Below are 22,237 nucleotides of genomic sequence, written 5' to 3'. Positions count from 1 at the left end.
ACTATGAATTTCGCTGTTATTGCATTTTTTATGTATTGTTTCAAGTCCATGTGATACAGCTTAGTTTGAAACTAAAGCAGCTATCTAAATTTGCGTATCCGTTTGATTGTTGGAACATTTATGACAGTAACAATAACACTATGTGAAAAGCACTTGAACTTGTATCACCATTACACTCGGGCAACTTAACTATACTATTGATTGGGAGTTGGGACAGTCGTATGTGCCTCCAGTGAACAGTGTTGGACATTGTACCAGGAGTACATGACCTAGAGGCTGATAAACCCCTTTTCCTTGAGGTTTTCAAGGGTTTCTCGGAGAGATACTTTAGTAGGAGTATACTCTATGCCCAAACCTTGAGATTTCTCCTTGGAAATTTTGTATGTCGGCTCTAGAGGTTTGTCATCAGCACACCTACAATTATTATTAATAGAATAGAATTAGGTGTGCATCATAGTAACATATAGGAAAAGAGAAGGATCAAGTTGTCATATGATTGATTATGCTTGTTATTTCGTACTAGTAAGAGAAGAAAAGAACAATAACTCACTTATTTGGAAGCGTCAGAGAAGGATAAAGCTGGCGCAACATCTCCACAATCTGAGACATATGAGCAACGGTGTCAACTAGGCAGTATCTCCCTTGTGCTGAAGGGACCTCTAATGCAAGTATATGTGCAATCGCCACATCTTTGACATCAACCCAACCAAAAGTTGCATTTGCATATGTTTTTGCCCCTGCACCAATCATATTCCAAGTTTTACGGGTTTCAATATGAGTATCAAAACACGAAGCAAGAAAAATATGGGAGAAACATAGAGTACCATTGATTAGTTTGGCTATTATAGCTACACTTTCATTAAGCGTTGGCTGCAACATAGGACCTAGAACCACTCCTGGGTTTATCGAGATCAGGTCTATATTATTCTCTTTCGCAAATCTCCATGCTGCTTCTTCAGCCAAAGTCTTTGATAGCGCATACCACTTCTGTAACCCAACAAATTACATAAACAAAGGTACTGGTTAGTACAGATAGACAGGCGGTGTCAAGTACCTGTGAGTTAATGTCTCCGGCATACCATCTTTTTCTTACAGAAGTCTGGATCAGAAAACCAGGTTTCGTCAACCACCACATGAGAAGAGCGAGGTCTTTCTGAATGTACAACCGCGGCACCTGAAGATGTCATGATGACTCTTGTGACAGAAGGGGATTTGGTACAGGAGGCGAGGACATTAGGCGTTCCCTTGATTGCCGGATCAAGCACATCAACCTGAAACAGACACAATACAATGAACAAATTCACACGGCTTTTGTTAACTACAGTTGCTTGCAGCTAGAATTTACGATACAAAAGCCAAACCTGGGGATCATGAATATTGGCAATAACAGGAGAAGCAGTGTGGAAAACAGCATGACACCCAGAAATGGCAGCATCAAAGGAACCCTCTTCCAATAAATCCGCTTTGAATAAGTGAAGCCTCTCCTTTGCGCCCTCCAATTCCCTCAAATGTTCAGTTTTGTTTGCTTCATCTGTTCTTTTTGTTTGCCCAAAAGAAAAGTCGGAGGTTGTTTGGTTGTCATAATCAAATGAACTGAAATTCATCAACGCCAATTCCTCTAAAATGATACTCGCCTACAGTACACAAGTGAGAATTGCTATGAAATATACCGGTTTGTTACATAAAAACTAACAGTGGCGAAACAAAGGTTGATCATCTTAATCTGTTCAACCATCTCTGGTCCTAGAACCACTGCCTCAGCACTGTCGTCCCAACAAATCGGACACCTACATCTCCTCCCATATAAAGCCTCAAACGGTGCCATACCAATACTAGTGTGATAGCTGTTGTTGTAAGAAAACTCTATCAAATCCAACCTCTGTTCCCAGCTACCACCAAAGTCCATCACACAAGCTCGTAACATATCCTCAAGAGTTTTGATTGTTCTCTCGGTCCCGACTGCATTGCGGGATGAAAAGTCGTACTCATCTTCAAAGTTGTTCCCAAATATTCCTGCAACTCTTTCCAAAACCGTGATATAAACCTCGCATCTCTGTCAGACACTATGTCCTTAGGGACTCCATGTAACTTTAGCACATTCTTTCGATAAGCCATAGCCAATTGTGCTTTAGTCCATGTATCTTTCATTGGAACAAAGTGAGCTGACTTGGTCAGTCGATCCACTATCACCCATATCATATTGTTGCCTTGTTGACTCTTTGGCAAACCCACGATAAAATCCATGGAAATGGATTCCCACTTCCACTCAGGTACCGTTAAAGACTGAATCTTACCTTGTGGTCGTCGTTGTTCCCCTTTAACTCTCGACATGTCAAACAACGGCCACAAACTCATTTGTCTCTTTCTTCATTCCAGGCCACCAAAACGTATTCTTTAAATCCTTGTACAACTTATCTCCACCTGGATGAACTGAATATGGTGTGCAATGCGCCTCTGTCATGATAGTCTTTTTCAACTCCTCATCATTAGGAACACACCACCTACCATCAAACCTCAAACTACCGTCTGTATGAACAGAAAATCGGGACACTGTCCCTTTCTCTACTCCAGCTCTCCATTCCACTATCTTAGGATCCAACGCCTGCTTACCCCGAATGTCATCATAAAACTCGAGCTGCACTGTCAGATCACCCCTGGCATCCCCTGTCTGCATCATATGTATCCCAAACCTCGCTACCTCATCTCTCAGCCTCATCAAAGATAGAGCTGTACACAAAGAATGTACACTCTTCCTACTCAAAGCATCGGCAACTACATTGGCCTTCCCTTCATGGTAGATAATTTCCATGTCATAATCGCCAATTAACTCCATCCACCTCCTCTGTCTCATGTTCAACTCCTTTTGAGTGAAAATGTACTTGAGACTCTTGTGATCAAAAAATACCTTAAAGATTGCTCCATAGAGGTAATGTCTCCAAATCTTGAGAGCAAACACCACTGCACCCAACTCCAGATCATGAGTAAGGTAGTTCTCCTCATACGGCTTCAATTGCCTAGAAGCATAGGCAATCACCTTACCGTTCTGCATCAACACACAGCCCAACCCATTCTTTGAGGCATCTGTATAAACCTCAAAGTTCTCGATCCCTTCAGGCAATGCTAAGATGGGAGCTGTGGTCAAACGCTCCTTTAATGTTTGGAACGCTTTCTCACAACTCTCATCCCAACGAAACCTGTTCTCTTTCCTCATCAAAGTTGTCATAGGTCTAGCTATCTTGGAGAAATCCTTCACGAACCGTCTGTAGTACCCAGCTAAACCCAGAAAACTCCTGATCTCAGCAACGTTCTTTGGTGCTTCCCACTTTGTCACTGCCTCAATCTTCGCCGGATCCACAGCTACCCCCTCCTTAGAGATCACATGCCCCAGAAAAGCAACTTTCTCTAACCAGAACTCACACTTAGATAGCTTAGCATATAACTCATGCTCCCTCAAGGTCTGCAACACAACTCTCAGATGCTCCTCATGCTCCTCCTTAGTCTTAGAGTAGACCAAGATATCATCGATAAACACCACTACAAACTTGTCCAAAAACTGCCTAAAGATCCTATTCATCAAATCCATAAACACTGCCGGCGCATTAGATAACCCAAACGACATCACCACATACTCGTAATGGCCATACCTCGACGTGAAAGCTGTCTTTGGTATGTCCACCTCTCTAATCTTCACCTGATGGTACCCCGACCTCAAATCAATCTTGGAAAAGACTGATGCACCACTCAACTGATCAAACAGGTCATCTATCCTTGGCAAAGGATACTTGTTCTTCACTGTCACTCGGTTCAGCTCCCTGTAATCTATGCACAACCTCAAACTCCCATCTCTCTTCTTCACGAAAAGAATTGGTGCTCCCCACGGCGATACACTAGGTCTAATGTATCCCTTCTCTATCAGATCATCCAACTGTTTCCTCAGCTCCTCCATCTCCTTAGGACCCATACGGTACGGTGCCTTAGAGATTGGCCCCGTCCCCGATTTCAACTCTACTGTGAAATCTATCTCTCTCCTCGGCGGTAACCCCGGAATCTCCTCTGGAAACACATCCTCAAACTCTCCTACCACTGGTATCTGATCAACTGTCGGACCCTCGATCCGGTCATCTCTCACATGGCACAATATCAAAGGACATCCCTTCCTCAGATATGACTTCAAGGTAACAGCTGCAATCAACTTAACTTTGGGTTTGACTAGAAACCCACGATAAGACACACTAACACCCTTAGGACCTCTCAAGGACACTTTCTTTTGATGACAGTCTATCTTAGCTTTATACTTTCCCAGCCAATCCATCCCAACTATCATCTCAAAACCGTCAAAAGGAAACTCTAGCAAGTCTACAGGGAAAACAACTTGCCCAACTATCATAGGTACATCCCTATATAACCTCCCACAAGATACAGACTCACCCGAAGGTATAAAAACTTTCTCACTAACAGACTCATACACCCTCAAACCCAACCGTTTAACATGACTCGAAGATACAAACGACTGAGAAGCCCCCGAATCAAACAAAACAAAGGTATGAATACCATTAACAAGAAAAGTACCAGTGATAACGTGTGCATCCTCCTCAGCTGCTTTCTTCTCCATCATGAACAGCTTTCCACTGGTCTTCTGTCCACCTCCCTGGACAGTACTGGCTGATGTGGTCGGCTTAGCACCCGACCCTTGATTGTTATTGTTGTTCGTTGGTGGTTTCTGATAAGAATTACCGTCGTTGCGGTTACCTCCACCCTGATAGCTCTGACTTCCCCGGTTTGCCCACGACCCCGCCGGTCTATTGCTCGCGTAGCTCTGCGCAGGTCTCTGGAAAGTTCCCGGTGCACTTGTGCACTCATGTCTCTTGTGGCCTACACCGCCACAACTATAGCAGGTCACTCCCCAACTACCACTAACACTTCCACGGCCACGCTCAAAGGAAGCCCCCGCACTGAATCCTGACCCAGAAGAAAATCCTCTAGACTGATTGTGGTTGCCTTTCTTGTGATTGGATTGGCCACCACCCTCGCTCTCAGACTTCCTTTTCTCGCCACCTAGCCTCTCCTGAGCCATCTCCACTAACCTCTCAGCTCTCCCAGCCCTCTCATACGCGTCCTTAACATCAGTAAGGACTCACACGGGTAACTTGTCCATGATCTTAGGGGTCAGCCCCCTCTCTGTGGGAAATAATCTGTATACTTCCCTTAGTTTAAAGGATTATAACGATATAATAAGGATGATCTATGGTCATAAAATAAAATACATGAGCATAAGTAAAAAGATCAAGAATTAACCTCGGGTCCTCGCAAAATTGGCCTAACAACAATATCAAAATTGATATTCGCCTATTAGTTGCACCCAAGACGATCTAAGATATACCCTTTGATTATGCTAGAAATCAATCTAAAAATTTCTGTAAATTTTAGTTGTTTTGTGTTTTCTTGTGATGAGAAAGATGAGGCAAGGTCAGAAAAAGAATTAGGTCAGAAATAATTCTCTACCTTTCTTTTATATAGACCAAAATCCGAAATCCATTAGGAAATAAATATCTTCCCTAATTTCGGCCAACTGAACCGAAAATAAGGAGTAATTTTTTCCTTATTTTGGTCTTTCCAAAAATATATAAAGTGTGTTAAATTGTCATCTAGTGAGGATCGAACCCATGACCTCTTGGCTTGTGTACCCTCACTATTACCACTATGACACATTCAACTTGTTGATATTAAATACAACTGATTATAGATAACTACGAATTAACAGATTAATTCGTCCAAACTAACCTTATATATATTTAATTAAATATAACTTATTATATTTAATTTACGAATTTGATTAATTGTCTCAACTTAATATTATTTAATTTTCACTAAATAATTTTCTCATCAACACATTGACTAACTTTTTAGTCATTTTGGGCATCAATGTAATTATATTTCTATAACCACATTTCTCAAATACGTCCTATAGGTGTGACCTTTAGGGACCAGTTGATCACCGCCATCTGTATGATAATAACGTCAAACTTTCTAGCAAGCCAACCGTTATTAGGTAAACGTTAATCAACTGATTAAATATACGAAGTATACCCTTGTGAACCTGTAAGAGATTTACAAATGTTATCACACTAATTTGTGGAGGACACCAGCTCCAACAAACTCCCACTTGTCCTCACAAGTGTATGTGCGATAACCGATTCTCATATCCTTTAAAATTTCTCCCACTCAATGTAAAACAATTTGCAAATCCGAATTCACAAAGATCGTATTTTACAAGTGATCTGTATCAAGAGTGGTTTCCCCGACTAGAGAGTAACTTAACTGATAAACGAATCAACATTCGAGCATGGCCATGCATTTTGATTCAACTCCTCGAGTGGCCCCGAGAAATAACTATACCGATAAGGGATGGATATTTTCCTCAACTCGAATCCTGCAGGCGTAAGCACAGTATGAAATGACCCAGAAAAAATCTACTTAGCCCCGATTCACGGTGAGACCGTGAGAAAGAAACCAAAGTCACCCAAAAGCGCCTTAATCTCAAGAAACAGTCGATAGTCAAAAGAATCGATTCTAGGAACACAATGGATGTCCTATCCACGACCTGGCACCGAATGTTATAAAACATTTAGGACTCCATTACGTTGTCACAAAAAGTTGTCCTACGAGGTATCATCATAATCTCGTATTTGTGATCGATCAGTCAACCGTTTGACTTATGGCTCGTTGAACCCACCATCAATCGACTGCACAATATAATAGCCGGAGTTATCAGCTCACATTGGCGATTACGGACAAAACAAATATAATGTAATTCAGTTCACTTTGTGGCGTTCAATGTTGTCAGTACAATCCACATGAAAAACAAAATATTATATATAAAACGATTAAGTTATAAATAGTATATGAAAAAGATAATCTATCAAATCCATAATCAAGTACTACAACTTTGAAACATGTTTAATTCCCATGGAATTAACATGCCCTACATGCTTATCATAATTCAACGATTCAGTAGTAGAATCTGCTACAACACACTAAGAGTGAAGACGAACCGGACTGAGATCCGTTTGGAAGCTAGCATCACAGAACGGTTGCGCATAGCTTAGTATCTCCTCCATAAGTCAATACCCAATCCTTAGTCCTCCGTAGGTACCTGGATTATTTTGGTACCGACTCGTCATACTCAATGCATGCCACGTCTGGACGTGTGCATATCATGACATACATGATTGATCCTATAGCTGATGCATAAGGAACACGATTCATGCGTTCAACCCCTTCAGGCGTCGTGGGTGACTGAGACTTGCTCAACTGCATCCCACACGTCATTGGAAGGTTCCCCTCTTGGAGTTGGTCATGCTGAACCTCTCAAGAACCTTATCCAAATAAGACTCCTGACTAAGTGATAACGTCCGTCGTGATCTATCTCGGTAGATACGGATTCCCAAAATGCGCTGTGCCTCACCCAGATATTTCATCTGGAAATGGTTCTTCAACCATCCTTTAACCGAATATAGGAGAGGAATGTCATTCCCAATCAAGAGTATGTCATCGACTTACAATATCAAGAATACAATCTTGCTCCCACTCGACTTGATATATAAGCATGGTTCTTCGACCGATCGAGTGAAACCATACTCTTTTATCACTTGGTCGAAACGATGATTCCAACTCCGAGAAGCTTGCTTAAGTCCATAAATGGAACGCTTAAGCTTGCATACTTTCTTAGGATGTTTAGGATCTATGAAACCTTCGGGTTGCACCATGTACAACTCTTCCTCCAAATAACCGTTTAAGAAGGCGGTTTTCACATCCATTTGCCAAATCTCATAATCATGAAATGCGGCAATCGCTAAGATTATCCGAATGGAACGTAGCATGACTACAGGTGCAAGAATCTCATCATAATGCAATCCTTGCACTTGAGTGAAACCTTTTGCCACAAGTCGTGCCTTATAGATATCTCGGTTGCGCGTCTACGTAACGCTTTATTTTGTAAAGCCATTTGCAGACTTTGTAGAGGTTTTACCTTATTAGGTAAATCAACTAGATCCCATACGTTATTCTCATACATGGAGTCCATCTCGGATTTCATGGCTTCAAGCCATAGCTTTGAGTCGGAACAGGCCATAGCACCTTTATAGGTTGCGGGTTCATTACTTTCTAGAAGTAAAACGTCATTCTCCTCGATCATACCAATGTATCTGTCAGGAGGATGAGAGTCTCTACCCGACCTCCTAGGTTCCTCGGGAATATTAACCGTATCATCAGTTGGAGGTACAGCTTCCTCCATCCGTTCCTCGGTTGTTGGTTGGAATCTCCATGACTTGAAGGTTCTATTACTCGACTTGTTCTCGAGAAATTCTTTCTCTAAGAACGTCGCACTAGCCGCAACAAATACTCGATGTTCAGTAGGCGAATAGAAGTTATGACCAAATGTTCCTTTTGGATAACCTATAAAGTATGTCTTGACCGATCGCGGGCCGAGCTTATCCTCGTGTCTCCACTTGACATAAGCCTCGCAGCCCCAAACCCGAATAAAGGACAAGTTGGGTACCGTTCCCTTCCACATTTCATATGGAGTCTTGTCGTGACTTTAGACGGACTTCGGTTAAGTATAAGAGCGGTGACAAAAGAGCATAACCCCATAATGAATCGGGCACTACGGTGTGACTCATCATGGATCGAACCATATCAAGTAAGGTTCGATTTCTCCGTTCGGACACACCATTCAATTGAGGTGTTCCGGTGGAGTTAGTCAGCAGAGCAATTCCACGATCTTTGAGGTGTTGATCAAACTCATTTGAAAGATACTCGCCACCCCGATCTGAACGAAGGGCTTTAATCTTTCTACCCAGTTGGTTCTGCACCCTGTTCTGGTATTCCTTGATTTTCTCAAAGGACTCACTTTTATGCTTCATTAAGTAGACATATCCGTATCTACTCAAATCGTCCGTGAAAGTGATAAAATATCTATAGCCATCTCTAGCGGTAATTGACATAGGTCCACACACGTCCGTATGTATGAGTCCTAATAGGTCACTAGCGCGCATTCCAACACCTTTGAAGGAAATTCGAGTCATCTTGCCAATGAGACATGATTCACACGTGCCATATGTAGAAAATCCGAATGAGGGAATAGTCCCATTATCGACGAGTTTCTTTACGCGTTTCTCATTTATGTGTCCCATTCGACAATGCCATAGATAGGTTTGATCTGTGTCACCAACCTTTTGTTTCTTATTATTCATGTGTAATATTTCAGTGGTTTGATCTAAGATATAAATTCCATTCATGGAAACTGCTTTGCCATAAATCATTTCATTAAAAGAGAAAATACAACTATTATCCTTTATTGAAAATGCAAAACCGTCTTTAGCAAGTACGGAAATAGAAATAATATTCTTAGATAAACTGGGTACATAGTGTGATTATTTAAAGATAACTCAAAACCACTAGGGAGTTGGATTACATATGTTCCCTTCGAGGCAGCAGCAACTCGTGCTCCATTTCGACTCGCAGTCCACATCACCTTTTTCGAGAGGTATGATGTTCTTTAGGCCCCGCAAATGATTACACAGATGAGAACCACAACCAGTATCTAGTACCCAAGTTCGAAACTTGCATGGTTAATCTCAATCATATGAATATAAGATGACATACCAACAGAACGACGCGGCTCGCCTTGATGTCCTCACGGTAGACGGGACAGTTCCTCCTCCAATGTCCATCTTGTGACAATGGTGGCACTCTATGTCACCGCCCTTGCTCTTTGTCTTGCCCTGTGAGCCACTAGTCTCACCAGGCGCACTCTTACCGTTTCCTGGCTTCTTAAACTTTGGCTTACCTACAGCTAGGTCGCCATGAGCCTTGCCCTTACCTTTACTCTTGTTGTGAATCGTGAGAACATCCTGCTTCATGCTCCCACTCAATTTCATATCCTTCTCGGTCTGTACGAGAAGGGAGTGTAGCTCATGAGGACTCTTTTTCAAGTCATTCATATAGTAGTTCGCCCTGAAAAGGGCAAAACCATCGTGAAGAGAATGAAGCATTCGGTCAATGACAATGCTCTCACTGATTTTACAATTCAGTGACTCCAGCTTCTCGACATTCTCAATCATGTGAAGAATGTGTGGGCTAACCGGTTGGCCCTTCTGGAGTTTCGCATCAAAGAAGCGACATGTATGCTCATATGTAACGATTCTCGGTGCCTTTGAGAACTCGTTAGTGAGCGTGGTGAAAATCTTGTTTGCACCTTGGGCAATGAAGCGTCTCTGCAAATTGGTTTCCATTGCAAAGATGAGTACGTTCTTTATCGCACCCGCTTCCATAACGAAGTCACTATACTCGAATGACTCGTCGGCTCCTGCATTTGGGCCTGGGTTGACCGGTATTGGCTCAGTTAAATACCTGAGCTTACCATCAGCAGTGGCAGCATTCCGTAGTGCCGCCTCCCAGTCCGCAAAATTTGTCCCATCATTCTTCAGTCGAGTGGACTGATTCATTTGGTCCATAAACATTTTTAGCCAGGACGAACGATCTAGTGTGGCACTAGGCATTGGGATTGCGTTATTTCCAGCCATTTGTTGTAACAGTATTATTGATAATAAGCGTGTTCTACACTGCGAAAGAAGAATAAAATAATAAGCATGCATCGTTTTAATTTTAAGTCTAATGAACTTATGTCATAACGCGAAGACTCAAAAACATTTATACAATTGACCTCCCTCAAGAATTACATAAATGACCCCAAGATTCAATTCTCTGTAAATTGATAAGCTAACCTTTTAGCTAATTCTACCGTTAGAATTCTTGGTCGATAAATTTCTGTAAATACTATCTTTAGTCCATCATAATCACGAGAAACTCTTCGGACTACAATGTTGAGGTAAACTAAGTCAACACAACTACTTACCCAACGTAGAAGGGGTCATATTAGGCCTACCGACGAAGAAGGGATTCATAGATGTTTGCCCTTATAAAGACTAATCTCAATTTCCGTTTTAGAGGAAGATCCCATCAACTTTTTAATTCATTTTAAGTGAACTATAATCTAGCATGCGAGAATGATTTAAACTAAGGTGATGGCTTAAAGACTGTGACATCTGCATGTCCATGAAAACTAACATACAACCTATATGAGTCAATTTTCATGCATTTTAGTAGTAGGTGGTTTGGTTTTAGGCGGAATATGATGCAATTACTAGCATGTGAATGAAAAGCAATAAAATGAAAAACGTAAAATAAAACAGTAAAAGTCCTAGTGTGGCCTATCCTATCAAAATGAACAAAAATACAAGTTTGGAATCCATCCTTGGACCCGAGAAGCTTGTCTTGATGTTCCATCTTGATCCATGTAGCGGGAGTGAGCTTGAATCTTCATCTTTAGTCTTCTTTGAAATTACAATAAATAACTAATAAATAAAATTACATAATTGACCTATTAATTACATTCTAATTTCAAAAACCCAAAACTAAATAAAGGAGATTCGAGATCTCATAATTACATAAAAATTATGTTTCCATCATTACGAAAACATAATTGACTAAGGCCACACTAAGTATTACATTATACAACTGATTGCAAAAATAAATACGTAAATAAAATTCATTCAGTCGATTCATTCAACAAAAATAAAAGCATCAACTAAAATAAATTAAACATACATAATACAATACATAAATTATGTTGATTAATTTATCCAAACCACCTATTTAAATTGAATTAAGTGACAATTCCGCAATTTAATCACATTAATTTCAAACATAATCCATATTAAACTTGTAATATGAATTCTATCCGTCAAAAATTTTAAACTGCTTTAAAATAGCTCGGTATCATTAAATTGTGAACCGATTCACAATAACTAATTGGCCAAAATAAAAATAAAAAACAAAATCCAATATATATTTTTTTTTAAATTGGTCACGGCAAAAAAAAACGATTTTTTTTTTTTTTTTATAAGTTTCAGCTGCACGGCTGAAAAGTTTTAAAAAAAAAACTTTTTCCTATTCAAATTAGGTAAATAGGAAAAACAAGAAAAACTTTCCTAATCTTTTTCTGATTCGGTAAATCAAAAATACCTAAAAACAGTTTTTTTTTTTTTTTAGAACACTGTTCAAGTGAACAGTACCGAACGAAAAAAAAAAAAACAACGGCAAAAATAAATAAAACAGCCGTCAAAATTAAAACTTGCGGCAAGAATTGCCCTAAAACAAGATTTGATGATCAATTGTTCACCTTTGCTATTAGAACATGATTAGCATATGAAATAATAAACATGATTAATTTATATGCCAAAATTTATATAGCAAAAACAATCTTTTAATCATAAACATGACGATTCCATTTGATTTTAACTTAATCTGCATTAAATCAAAAACTACCAATTCTTCATATGATAATTTTAACTGATTATAAACTATAATATGAAAAATAGAATGGAAGAACTATCATCAAACGGGAAAAAAAAACGGCACAACCAAACGGCATAAAAAAATTTCGATCCAAAAATCGAAACCCTAAATTTTTTTCTTCTCGAAAATCTTATCGTTTACATACAAATTTTATGAAAATCATCAAGATTAAAATCGTAGCCAAAGGCTCTGATACCACTTGTGGGAAATAATCTGTATACTTCCCTTAGTTTAAAGGATTATAACGATATAATAAGGATGATCTATGGTCATAAAATAAAATACATGAGCATAAGTAAAAAGATCAAGAATTAACCTCGGGTCCTCGCAAAATTGGCCTAAGAACAATATCAAAATTGATATTCGCCTATTAGTTGCACCCAAGACGATCTAAGATATACCCTTTGATTATGCTAGAAATCAATCTAAAAATTTCTGTAAATTTTAGTTGTTTTGTGTTTTCTTGTGATGAGAAAGATGAGGCAAGGTCAGAAAAAGAATTAGGTCAGAAATAATTCTCTACCTTTATTTTATATAGACCAAAATCCGAAATCCATTAGGAAATAAATATCTTCCCTAATTTCGGCCAACTGAACCGAAAATAAGGAGTAATTTTTTCCTTATTTTGGTCTTTCCAAAAATATATAAAGTGTGTTAAATTGTCATCTAGTGAGGATCGAACCCATGACCTCTTGGCTTGTGTACCCTCACTATTACCACTATGACACATTCAACTTATTGATATTAAATACAACTGATTATATTTAACTACGAATTAACAGATTAATTTGTCCAAACTAACCTTATATATATTTAATTAAATATAACTTATTATATTTAATTTACGAATTTACAGTTAATTCGTCTCAACTTAATATTATTTAATTTTCACTAAATAATTTTCTCATCAACACATTGACTAACTTTTTAGTCATTTTGGGCATCAATGTAATTATATTTCTATAACCACATTTCTCAAATACGTCCTATAGGTGTGACCTTTAGGGACCAGTTGATCACCGCCATCTGTATGATAATAACGTCAAACTTTTTAGCAAGCCAACCGTTATTAGGTAAACGTTAATCAACTGATTAAATATACAAAGTATACCCTTGTGAACCTGTAAGAGATTTACAAATGTTATCACACTAATTTGTGGAGGACACCAGCTCCAACACTCTCAAACCTCAGCGCCATATTCTCTTCATTCAAGCCCATATCCTCAGCATACCTAGACTTGTCATTGAACTGCCTGTAGTACTCGGCCACAGACATCTCAGCGGTCATCTTAAAACTGTCAAACTCCTCTCTCAACTTACTCCTCACATGCTCCGGTACGAACTCTTTCCTCACAGCCCTACGAAACTCTTCCCAAGGTATAGCAGGTAAACCTTGGTTCGCATATATCTCTTTAGCACTCACTTTCACCGTATCCCACCACTTACCAGCTGCCTCTCTCAGATAGAATGCAGCCTGTTCCACTCTCATCTCATCAGGACAGTGAACCAAATCTAATATGTTCTCCATCTCTCTAAGCCAGCTATCAAGAAGGTTAGGTTCCCCAACTCCCTTATACTCTTTCGGGTTAAACCTCGCGATATAGAGGCTGATTTTAGAATGATCAACCTCCTTCTCCTTATCCTTATCCTTATCTTTCCTCACGGTCTTTAAGGCCTCAGTAAGAGCATCCTGATGCTCCAACATCTTAACGATGTCATCTATGTTCATAAGCTCAGCTCTCGCATAGAACGCAGTCTTCTTGGGCGGCATCTTGAAACTATATCAGAAAAAGGGGTGGATATAAACATACGCGCCAAAACCTCAAAACACGAAAACAAGCTGCCCAGACCCTACTCGATCGAGTTCCCAAACATACTCGATCGAGTAACCGGCTACTCGATCGAGTGCCCACCATACTCGATCGAGTGCCCCAACATCAGACCCCAAACATACCTTCTGATCTCTAACATACTCGACCGAGTAGCTAGGCTACTCGATCGAGTGACCCCCTACTCGATCGAGTACCCTAGATACTCGATCGAGTACCCAAAAACTCGATTATGGACTCAAAATCGTCAAAGACCCACCCGATCAAGTCAGTCCCACTCGATCGAGTCATTGCTAACTCGAAAACACTACCCGCATGCTATATCATATTCTAACATGCTAAAAACTTTATAAAACCAACGTTATATCATAACTAAGCATACAATGCTACGCATCTTTTCATACGATCTACGAAATCATTACTTCATGTTATTAAACGCCACATTGTAAACATCCATCATGCTTCTCATTCTAACAACAGTTCTACATATATCATCAACCTTTCTTCCACGTTCTCAACTTTCTACTGCAAACATCCAATACTTACTCACACTCATCACATTTACACACAAGCTATTCAAACAATGCATGCGACCTTGACATACACCCCCCTTGTGACCGGTTCAAAATTGTAGGGCGAGTTCGCGACTTCAGGACGTCTCCCAAGCCTTTGCATTAGCCCCTACAACCTTTACCCCGGGTTCATTTTAATTGACTCCCTATATCCATTAGATTCATTGGTTACAGGTTTCAGGATCGTCGCTCTGATACCATTTGTAACACCCCCATACTCCAAGTGCCTTACCAGGACCACTCAGGTATAAGAATGCTACCATCTCGGTTACCCGAGGCATGATATTCATCAGACAATAACGAAACAACTTTAAATAATATAACTTTAGTGAAAAGTGCAACTGAAACCAAATCCCAAAATACGGGTACAAGTTCTCAAACCAACTGTCTACTGAATTCACTGAAATGTTATAAAACTAATAAGACTACAGCGGAAGACTTCTATCGTCAGACGGTGGCACATCCCAGCTATCCCAGTACTCAAATCAAACCTGCTCAATTACTGCTCACCATCCCCGAATGGATCACCACAGGTTTACAAAACAACAACCGGGGTCAGTACTAATCACACAACTCAATATATCAACAATAAGATAAACAGACAGCTTAACCGTCACACACACACACAACCACACTAATCCCAACAATCTCAATCACTGACTGTCCACTGGACCAGCCCTGCCAGTGGGGGACCGCGGCCGTTCCCACCAAATCCCCGCTCCTCATAATGAGCAATAAACCCAAATCCCTTAATGTGCACATCCCTTCTGTGGCGGGTTCCACAGAAGGCGAATAATGGGCGTGAAGCCACTCCCGCAAGTGACTCCACTCAGCCAGGGACGCGCCCCAAAGGATCACAGACAGATATAATCAATCACAACTACTATACAGCAATCAACACCAACAACCGTCTCAATACGAGTATGATAATATTCAACAATCACCAATCACAAGCAACACATCATGTGACTAATACTGAGTAGGGAATCCTACCTGGAAAGCACAACTATCAGACGGTCTCTACAGCTGTATCAAAAAGCCTCTTCTACAAATCCTCCTCTTATCATACATACACATAATTACTACCAAATCACAAACTACTCAAAAACCCCCAAATCCCTAGATTAGGGTTTAACCAACTTAAAGGAAAGACAATAAAAAGGGTACATAGATCTTACCCTCGACGCAAGGATCTCAACGTTATAACCAACGATGAAAACCGACTTTCCAAACTCCGGGATTTGCTAACAATGCGATTAAGATGATGAACGTACTTGCTTTCTCTCTTTGACAGTAAATTAGGTTTTTGAAAAGTGTTTAGAATGATTACGAAAAAGGTTATATAACTTAATCGCATAATTAACAAAACCCGAGAAAACAACCCCCGTAAACCGGCTACTCGATCGAGTACCCCCTTACTCGATCGAGTATCCTAGTTACTCGATCGAGTACCCAACAGGTCAGAAACTATTTTAAAACGCAACTCACCCTTACTCGACAGAGTAAGGCCTACTCGATAGAGTACCCCAAGACTCATAAATACGAAGTATTACATATACTCTATCCACCCTTCACTCTGGCGCAAGGTTAATGGACAGGTATCAAAAAAACTAGTAACATTAAGGCAAGCGCATTTACAGAAGGAGATAACAAAACGATAATGCAAAAGATAATGTAAGATATGAGTAGTTAAGAAAAATAATGCAAGATATATGTAATATATTCTTGTAAATAATGTGTATTATATTTTCCTAGTTTGTATTAACTAATTTGGTATAATATTATCCCATGTAATTAGGCTATGATATCTCCCCTAGTTTGGATAAGTACTTTATATATTATTGAATACAAATCAAGCATCATATTACTTACAATATCTTTTCTTATTTTTAACAGGTTACATCATAATGAACAATATCTACCCATTACAAATTGTCAAACTTCTATCTAAACCTTGTTTAGCGGCCTTGATGATCACGTCCAAGTGGTTTAAACTAGAGGTCGTTGACCGTCATCCACAAGAATGAAAGTCCATTATTTTGACTAAACTACGCATGCCCGATCCTGATATTAGCACCATCGATTGGAACTTTTTCTACAAAAGTTCGGATTTCAAAAATGCTTTAGGTAACCTAATTCAGTTTTATTTATAAAAATACCCACAAATATGAAAGTGAACAACAACAAAATGTTTGACTTTGCTCTGTGAAACACGGCTCCAATGTTCTATGGTGCGGATTGCTAGAGGCCCGAAATAAGAAAACGAATTTAGATGGGAGCTACATATTTGACCAACAAAGTAGAAATGTCTTAGAATAATAGTCTCATCCAAGTCTCCAAGTGGTTAGAGATGTCAAAAAAGGAATTTGGATAGCTGGTAAAAATACATTCATTAATCTCTCTTTTGTAGTCTCATCCTTGTTAATTGTCATTATTAAGAGTTTGTTGACTTTGTTCAAAAAAGGAATTTGTTCCATCCAAAGGCTTTCCATTTGGTTGTCCAAATTATAGTAGTGCTGATAATTGTCCAGAAAGCCTCATCATAATAATCTCGTTAAGGCATTTTAGGCTCGGTAGGTTTCAACTTGAATAACTATCCTCCGATTATCTTGTCCTTAAGCAAACATCCAAACTAGTCCACAAAGTCTCATATAATTGATGCAAACAAAACTTGTGTCAAACCCATGAATTGGAAACACAATGATTTAAATATTCTGCTGCCAAATAAGATAATTATGTATATTATTGCCACAATTTACTAAAATTTTGCCACGTTTTATCAGTATTTTGTCATAAATGTTGTTATGTTTATTAGTATTACTAGTTTTATTCTCATGCACAAAATGCACGGGTCGTAATAAAAGACGCTTAGAAGACAAAAAATGTGAAACAAGAGTTATACAAAAATCGGTAATGCGACAACCTGATTAGAAATTGCGGCTAATAGTGAATTGTTCTAGTTACTGTTTTTTCTTAAATGTATTACTATCCATTTAGATGATATTATTATAACGTCTACTAGAAGTTTTAGTCGAAAATAATGTCAAAAAAGGAAGCGCCGAAATGCAACATCTGAAAACGTGGTGAATTGTATTAAGATTCTTAAGGAAGTTATTGATCGAGGTGTATTATAAGGTTGATGTTAGTATTTGGCGATGTGGAGTAGTTGCTTGTTTACTGCGTATGAGATATGAATGCTTCTAGATATGATATTATGACTAGTTGTTGCCGTGATTTGTGGTGAATCGGTGATGTATTTCTATTTGATGAATTGTTTGAAAGAAAGTGAGAATTCAGACAGTAAATGATGCTTATTGGATATCTGTACTAATTTCAATTGTGATGCAAATCTTCCAAATGCAGTTAATGCAGTCAATGGGACAATCATCACTTACGGTCAGGTAGTTTTCTCTCGTTACCTTTTAGTTATAGAAGATTCAGAATGTTATTGGCAAATATTTGAGTACATATTTGCTATGTTGAACTTTAGTTACTGTGTCAGTGTTTCTGATGATTGAGACAATTTTGAGCGTTAAAATTAGCAAGTTGGAAAAACACTTGATGTATAGAACAGCTGAGCCTTGCATCGAATGGTTTATGTCATATACTCAAACTAGTGTAAGACTCGTACCACGTTTACAGTTTATGGATCTTGAAATTTTGTTGAGCCGATAAGAGTATAAGACCTTAGAACAATAGGAGGATGAAGTTAGTAAAATCGACGTTTGAAGCATTTCATAAAATAAATGTATACATTTGTCCATGTAACTTGCAAGAGTTGCAACTAAATAGGCTAAGGAAAATTGCACTAGTCAATTTTTATGCTTTCAACACATGTTATAGTGTCATACAGATTGCAGAATAAGTTTAGAAAATAACAGCATTGCTGTAGTGAAATGCTCTTGCCTACGTCAGGGTAAGGGGGTCGGATGTTCAATTGTGTACAGTTTTACTTTGTTTTGAAACTATGTGGTTTTACTCTCGTCATTAACATCCTCCCTCTTGAATGATTGCATATTAGAGCAGGGATGACATACATCATGGAGATGCCATTGAATTTCATGTTGCCAATTTGTTGTAGTAATCTGTAATATTAATGTACAAAACTGGTAATATTAATGTAGCTCCCAAAATAGGTTGGACGATTCTAAGTTTAATCAAGTGCTAAAAGATGTTTTGACAGTATAACAGTATATGACCAGAGGTATGGGTAGAGATATGCAAACACCTATTGGATCTGTCAAAAGACAACATACACAAGGAGGGTTTGGATGGGAGCAGAGATGACATACATCAACCAAACTATGCGAATGGGAATTGGGATGCATTAGTTGGTTGACAATTGTTGAATAAGCTTCTCTACAACTTTTAATTTATAATTGGCCATAATAACGCTATTTTCTCCGATGACAATTATTATTTCCGTATTTTGTATATATTTATTAATCTTTTACATATACTAGTTTTAATCCGTGCAAAAATTGCACGGTTTTACTTATTAAACAATTGATATCATCATAATTTTACAAAATAGATAAATATTCAATAAAGATACAATGTATGTGAAGAAGTTAATACTATTACGAAATTTGGAAATTTTCGTTATAAACTACATCTATAAAATATTATTAAAAGGCTAGCCTAAAAATGTCACGTAAACAATGCCACATTGGATGAAAAAAAGCCACGTACACAATAACAATGTGACTTGACAAACTAATATGACATGGATTATCAATTTATTATTATATTTCATTAATTTAATTCACTTATTTCCTTTAAAAATCCATCCATATTACATTAGCTTTAAACTTAATTAACTAAAAAAAAACTACAATAAGAAAATATGCATTAACTATAAGTGAATAATTTCAAGAAATTTCATATGGATTAGTATTATATGTATTCGAAATAAAAAAACTGAATACATAACAAATTAAGAACGAAGAAGAATAAATGAAGCTGAAAACATTTTTTTTTTATTGTCAGATTTGTCACTAATTCACTTATTATAACTTTGTTGTATATAGAAGATGTTTTACAGAACTAATTAATCAACAAATGAGTATTAAATATCATATAAAATATTTTCTTAGGAAAATATAAAATATATGAAACAGAAAATATTTATTTAATTTAAATAATTTACAAACAAATTTTGTAAATACTTAAATGAAATTAAACACTAATAATAGAATTTTAAAAGGGTAGTAATACCGTGTATTTAGTTCATGAAATTATTTCACGTAAAGGATAAGGTTTTGGAAAATATAAAATATATGGAAAAGAAAATATTTATTTAATTTAAATAATTTACAAACAAATTCTGTAAATACATAAGTAAATTAAACACTAATAATAGAATTTTAAAAGGGCAGTAATACCATGTAATTACTTCATGAAATTATATCACATAAAGGATAATTTAAATGAGACCTTCTCTATTCCACTTTTATTGTTTAATTATCCTTTAAAATTTATTCCAAATTAATTGTTTTTTCAAAATTTAGTATGATAAATGACTTAACTATTAGTATCTATACAATATAATAAAAAGACAAGATGATTAGTTTATTATTTGACGTGTGTCATGTTAAGCAATTTTAAGTGCTACATTTTATGTTATTTTTCTTTGCATTTTATCTGTACAATATAGTTAAAAGCCTACTTAAAGCATTTAATTTTAAGGGTTTTTTGTTAAACATCACCTTATAAAAATGTGTTTTGCGCAACACCACCTTAAATAATTTTTTTGATTTTTTGCCACCTTTAAAAAATAATTATTGTTTAACAGTACCAAATGGTCGGAATCTGGGTAAGAATAGAAAACTCCGACACTAACCTGTTTTGTTCTTTTCATTTCTCTCCAAATTTTCCCTCCATTTCTTCTACACTATCTTCGCTCCTTTCTCTTATCTATTTGACGCAATAAAAAGTGTATAATAGCGGTTCCGAATACAGTACCTCTAAGTAGTAAAAAGCAGAGATTATTGCTGCCCAATATTCCTCATCCTCCACCTTATGATGAGGACATGTAGGGGCGTATAGCAGATATTGATGAGGTACAATCCGTTTCACTCATGCTTCTTTAGCTTTTGATACATTAAACCTAGAAGTGGACTACTGATTTAAAAGACAAGATGAATAATCAAAAAATTTATATTGGCTTAAGAAATTGGTGAAGATAATTAGGAAAAAGGAAACATTAGATAACAACACAAACTCATAAGAAAAGAGAAAAAGGTGAAAGACAAAGGAAGGAGGGTGAAGGAGTCTCGAGGAAGGAGGGTGATAATGGTGAGGAAGGAAAGTGAAGGAGTGAGGAAGTAGTCGAATATGAAGTCAATGCCGGAATTATTTTTATTTTAGTTAAACTCCGACCATTTGGTACTGTTTAACAATTTTTGTTTTTTAAATGTGGTAAAAAGCCATAATTTTTTTTAAAGGTGTTGTTTCGCAAAGTGCCCTATATTAAAGGTGGTGTCTGACAAAAAACCCTAATTTTAATCCACGTGTAATTTTTCTATTGGTTAATAATAATTCAATTATACTAATAACTTAATTATCTAACTAAAAGTAATCTCTAAATACCATGTGTTACATTCTTATAAAATACAAACAAAATAAAAAATATTAGTGGCAAACACAAAAAACAAATTAATACAAACTCTTTATTTTCCTCTCATAAATTTGGTATTAATCTACCTATTCATTTAACTTTTTTTTTTCTTTTATTCAATAGATGGTCTTTTGGTTTTTCCTCACAATTATTATACTTTGTATTTATTTCACCATAATTTTTTATCCCCCCCTTAGTTCACACAACATTCTTCTTCTCTCAAATAAATTATTGAAATTAATTACAAAAAATTTCTTATATAAATATTACAACAATCCTATTTTTCATTTTTATTCAAAGAGTTGGTAGGTAAAGTATGCATATATAACCAATTGAATTATTTAACTTTTTTATTCTTATTATGTTTTGAATTTATTAATTTATACTCCCTCCCATCCACTCCAATGGTAACATGGGGGGTTTCACATGTTTTAAGAAAAGGTGGGAAAAGGGAGGGTATTTGTGTCATACTACTAAAGTATTAAGAAAAGGTGAAAACGATAAAGTGGAGATTAGAGGAAAAAATTAGTAGAGCTAATTACACTGCCTACATGTCCTACAAGGTTGAGTGAAAGTACAACTTTACTTTACAAATTGGAAAAAAGTACAAATTCAAATTCAACTTTCCTGCCAAAATTTCTACTTTGCGCCAAAAACCAAAAATTACAAATTTTCAACTTGAAAGTACAATTCTCAGCATTCTTTATACACTTCTCAGCACTGCCAAACTTCCATCTTCTCTGCCAAACTTCCATATTCTGCCAAAACACAAAAAAAAAAAAAAACATAAAATATCTTCT

The 22,237-nt window shown here is 37.3% G+C and overlaps 1 protein-coding gene across 1 annotated transcript; it reads right to left on the bottom strand.

The window, feature by feature from the left end:
- Window positions 1-117: 117 nt before the first annotated feature.
- LOC141621092 (phenylacetaldehyde reductase-like) lies at window positions 118-22,192 on the bottom strand. The gene is made up of 6 exons (XM_074437803.1): window positions 22,046-22,192; window positions 1,362-1,634; window positions 1,080-1,271; window positions 825-987; window positions 551-737; window positions 118-414 (listed from the first exon to the last, which is right to left on the bottom strand). Exons 1-6 carry the CDS (start codon window positions 22,190-22,192, stop codon window positions 270-272), a joined length of 1,107 nt encoding a protein of 368 aa, XP_074293904.1. The 3' UTR covers window positions 118-269.
- Window positions 22,193-22,237: the final 45 nt, after the last annotated feature.

This window comes from Silene latifolia, chromosome X (genome assembly GCF_048544455.1).
Source record: "Silene latifolia isolate original U9 population chromosome X, ASM4854445v1, whole genome shotgun sequence".
In the NCBI taxonomy this organism is placed as follows: domain Eukaryota; kingdom Viridiplantae; phylum Streptophyta; class Magnoliopsida; order Caryophyllales; family Caryophyllaceae; genus Silene; species Silene latifolia.
The sequence above is the reverse complement of the archived record's forward strand: the minus strand, read 5'-3'. Positions and strand labels throughout refer to the sequence as shown.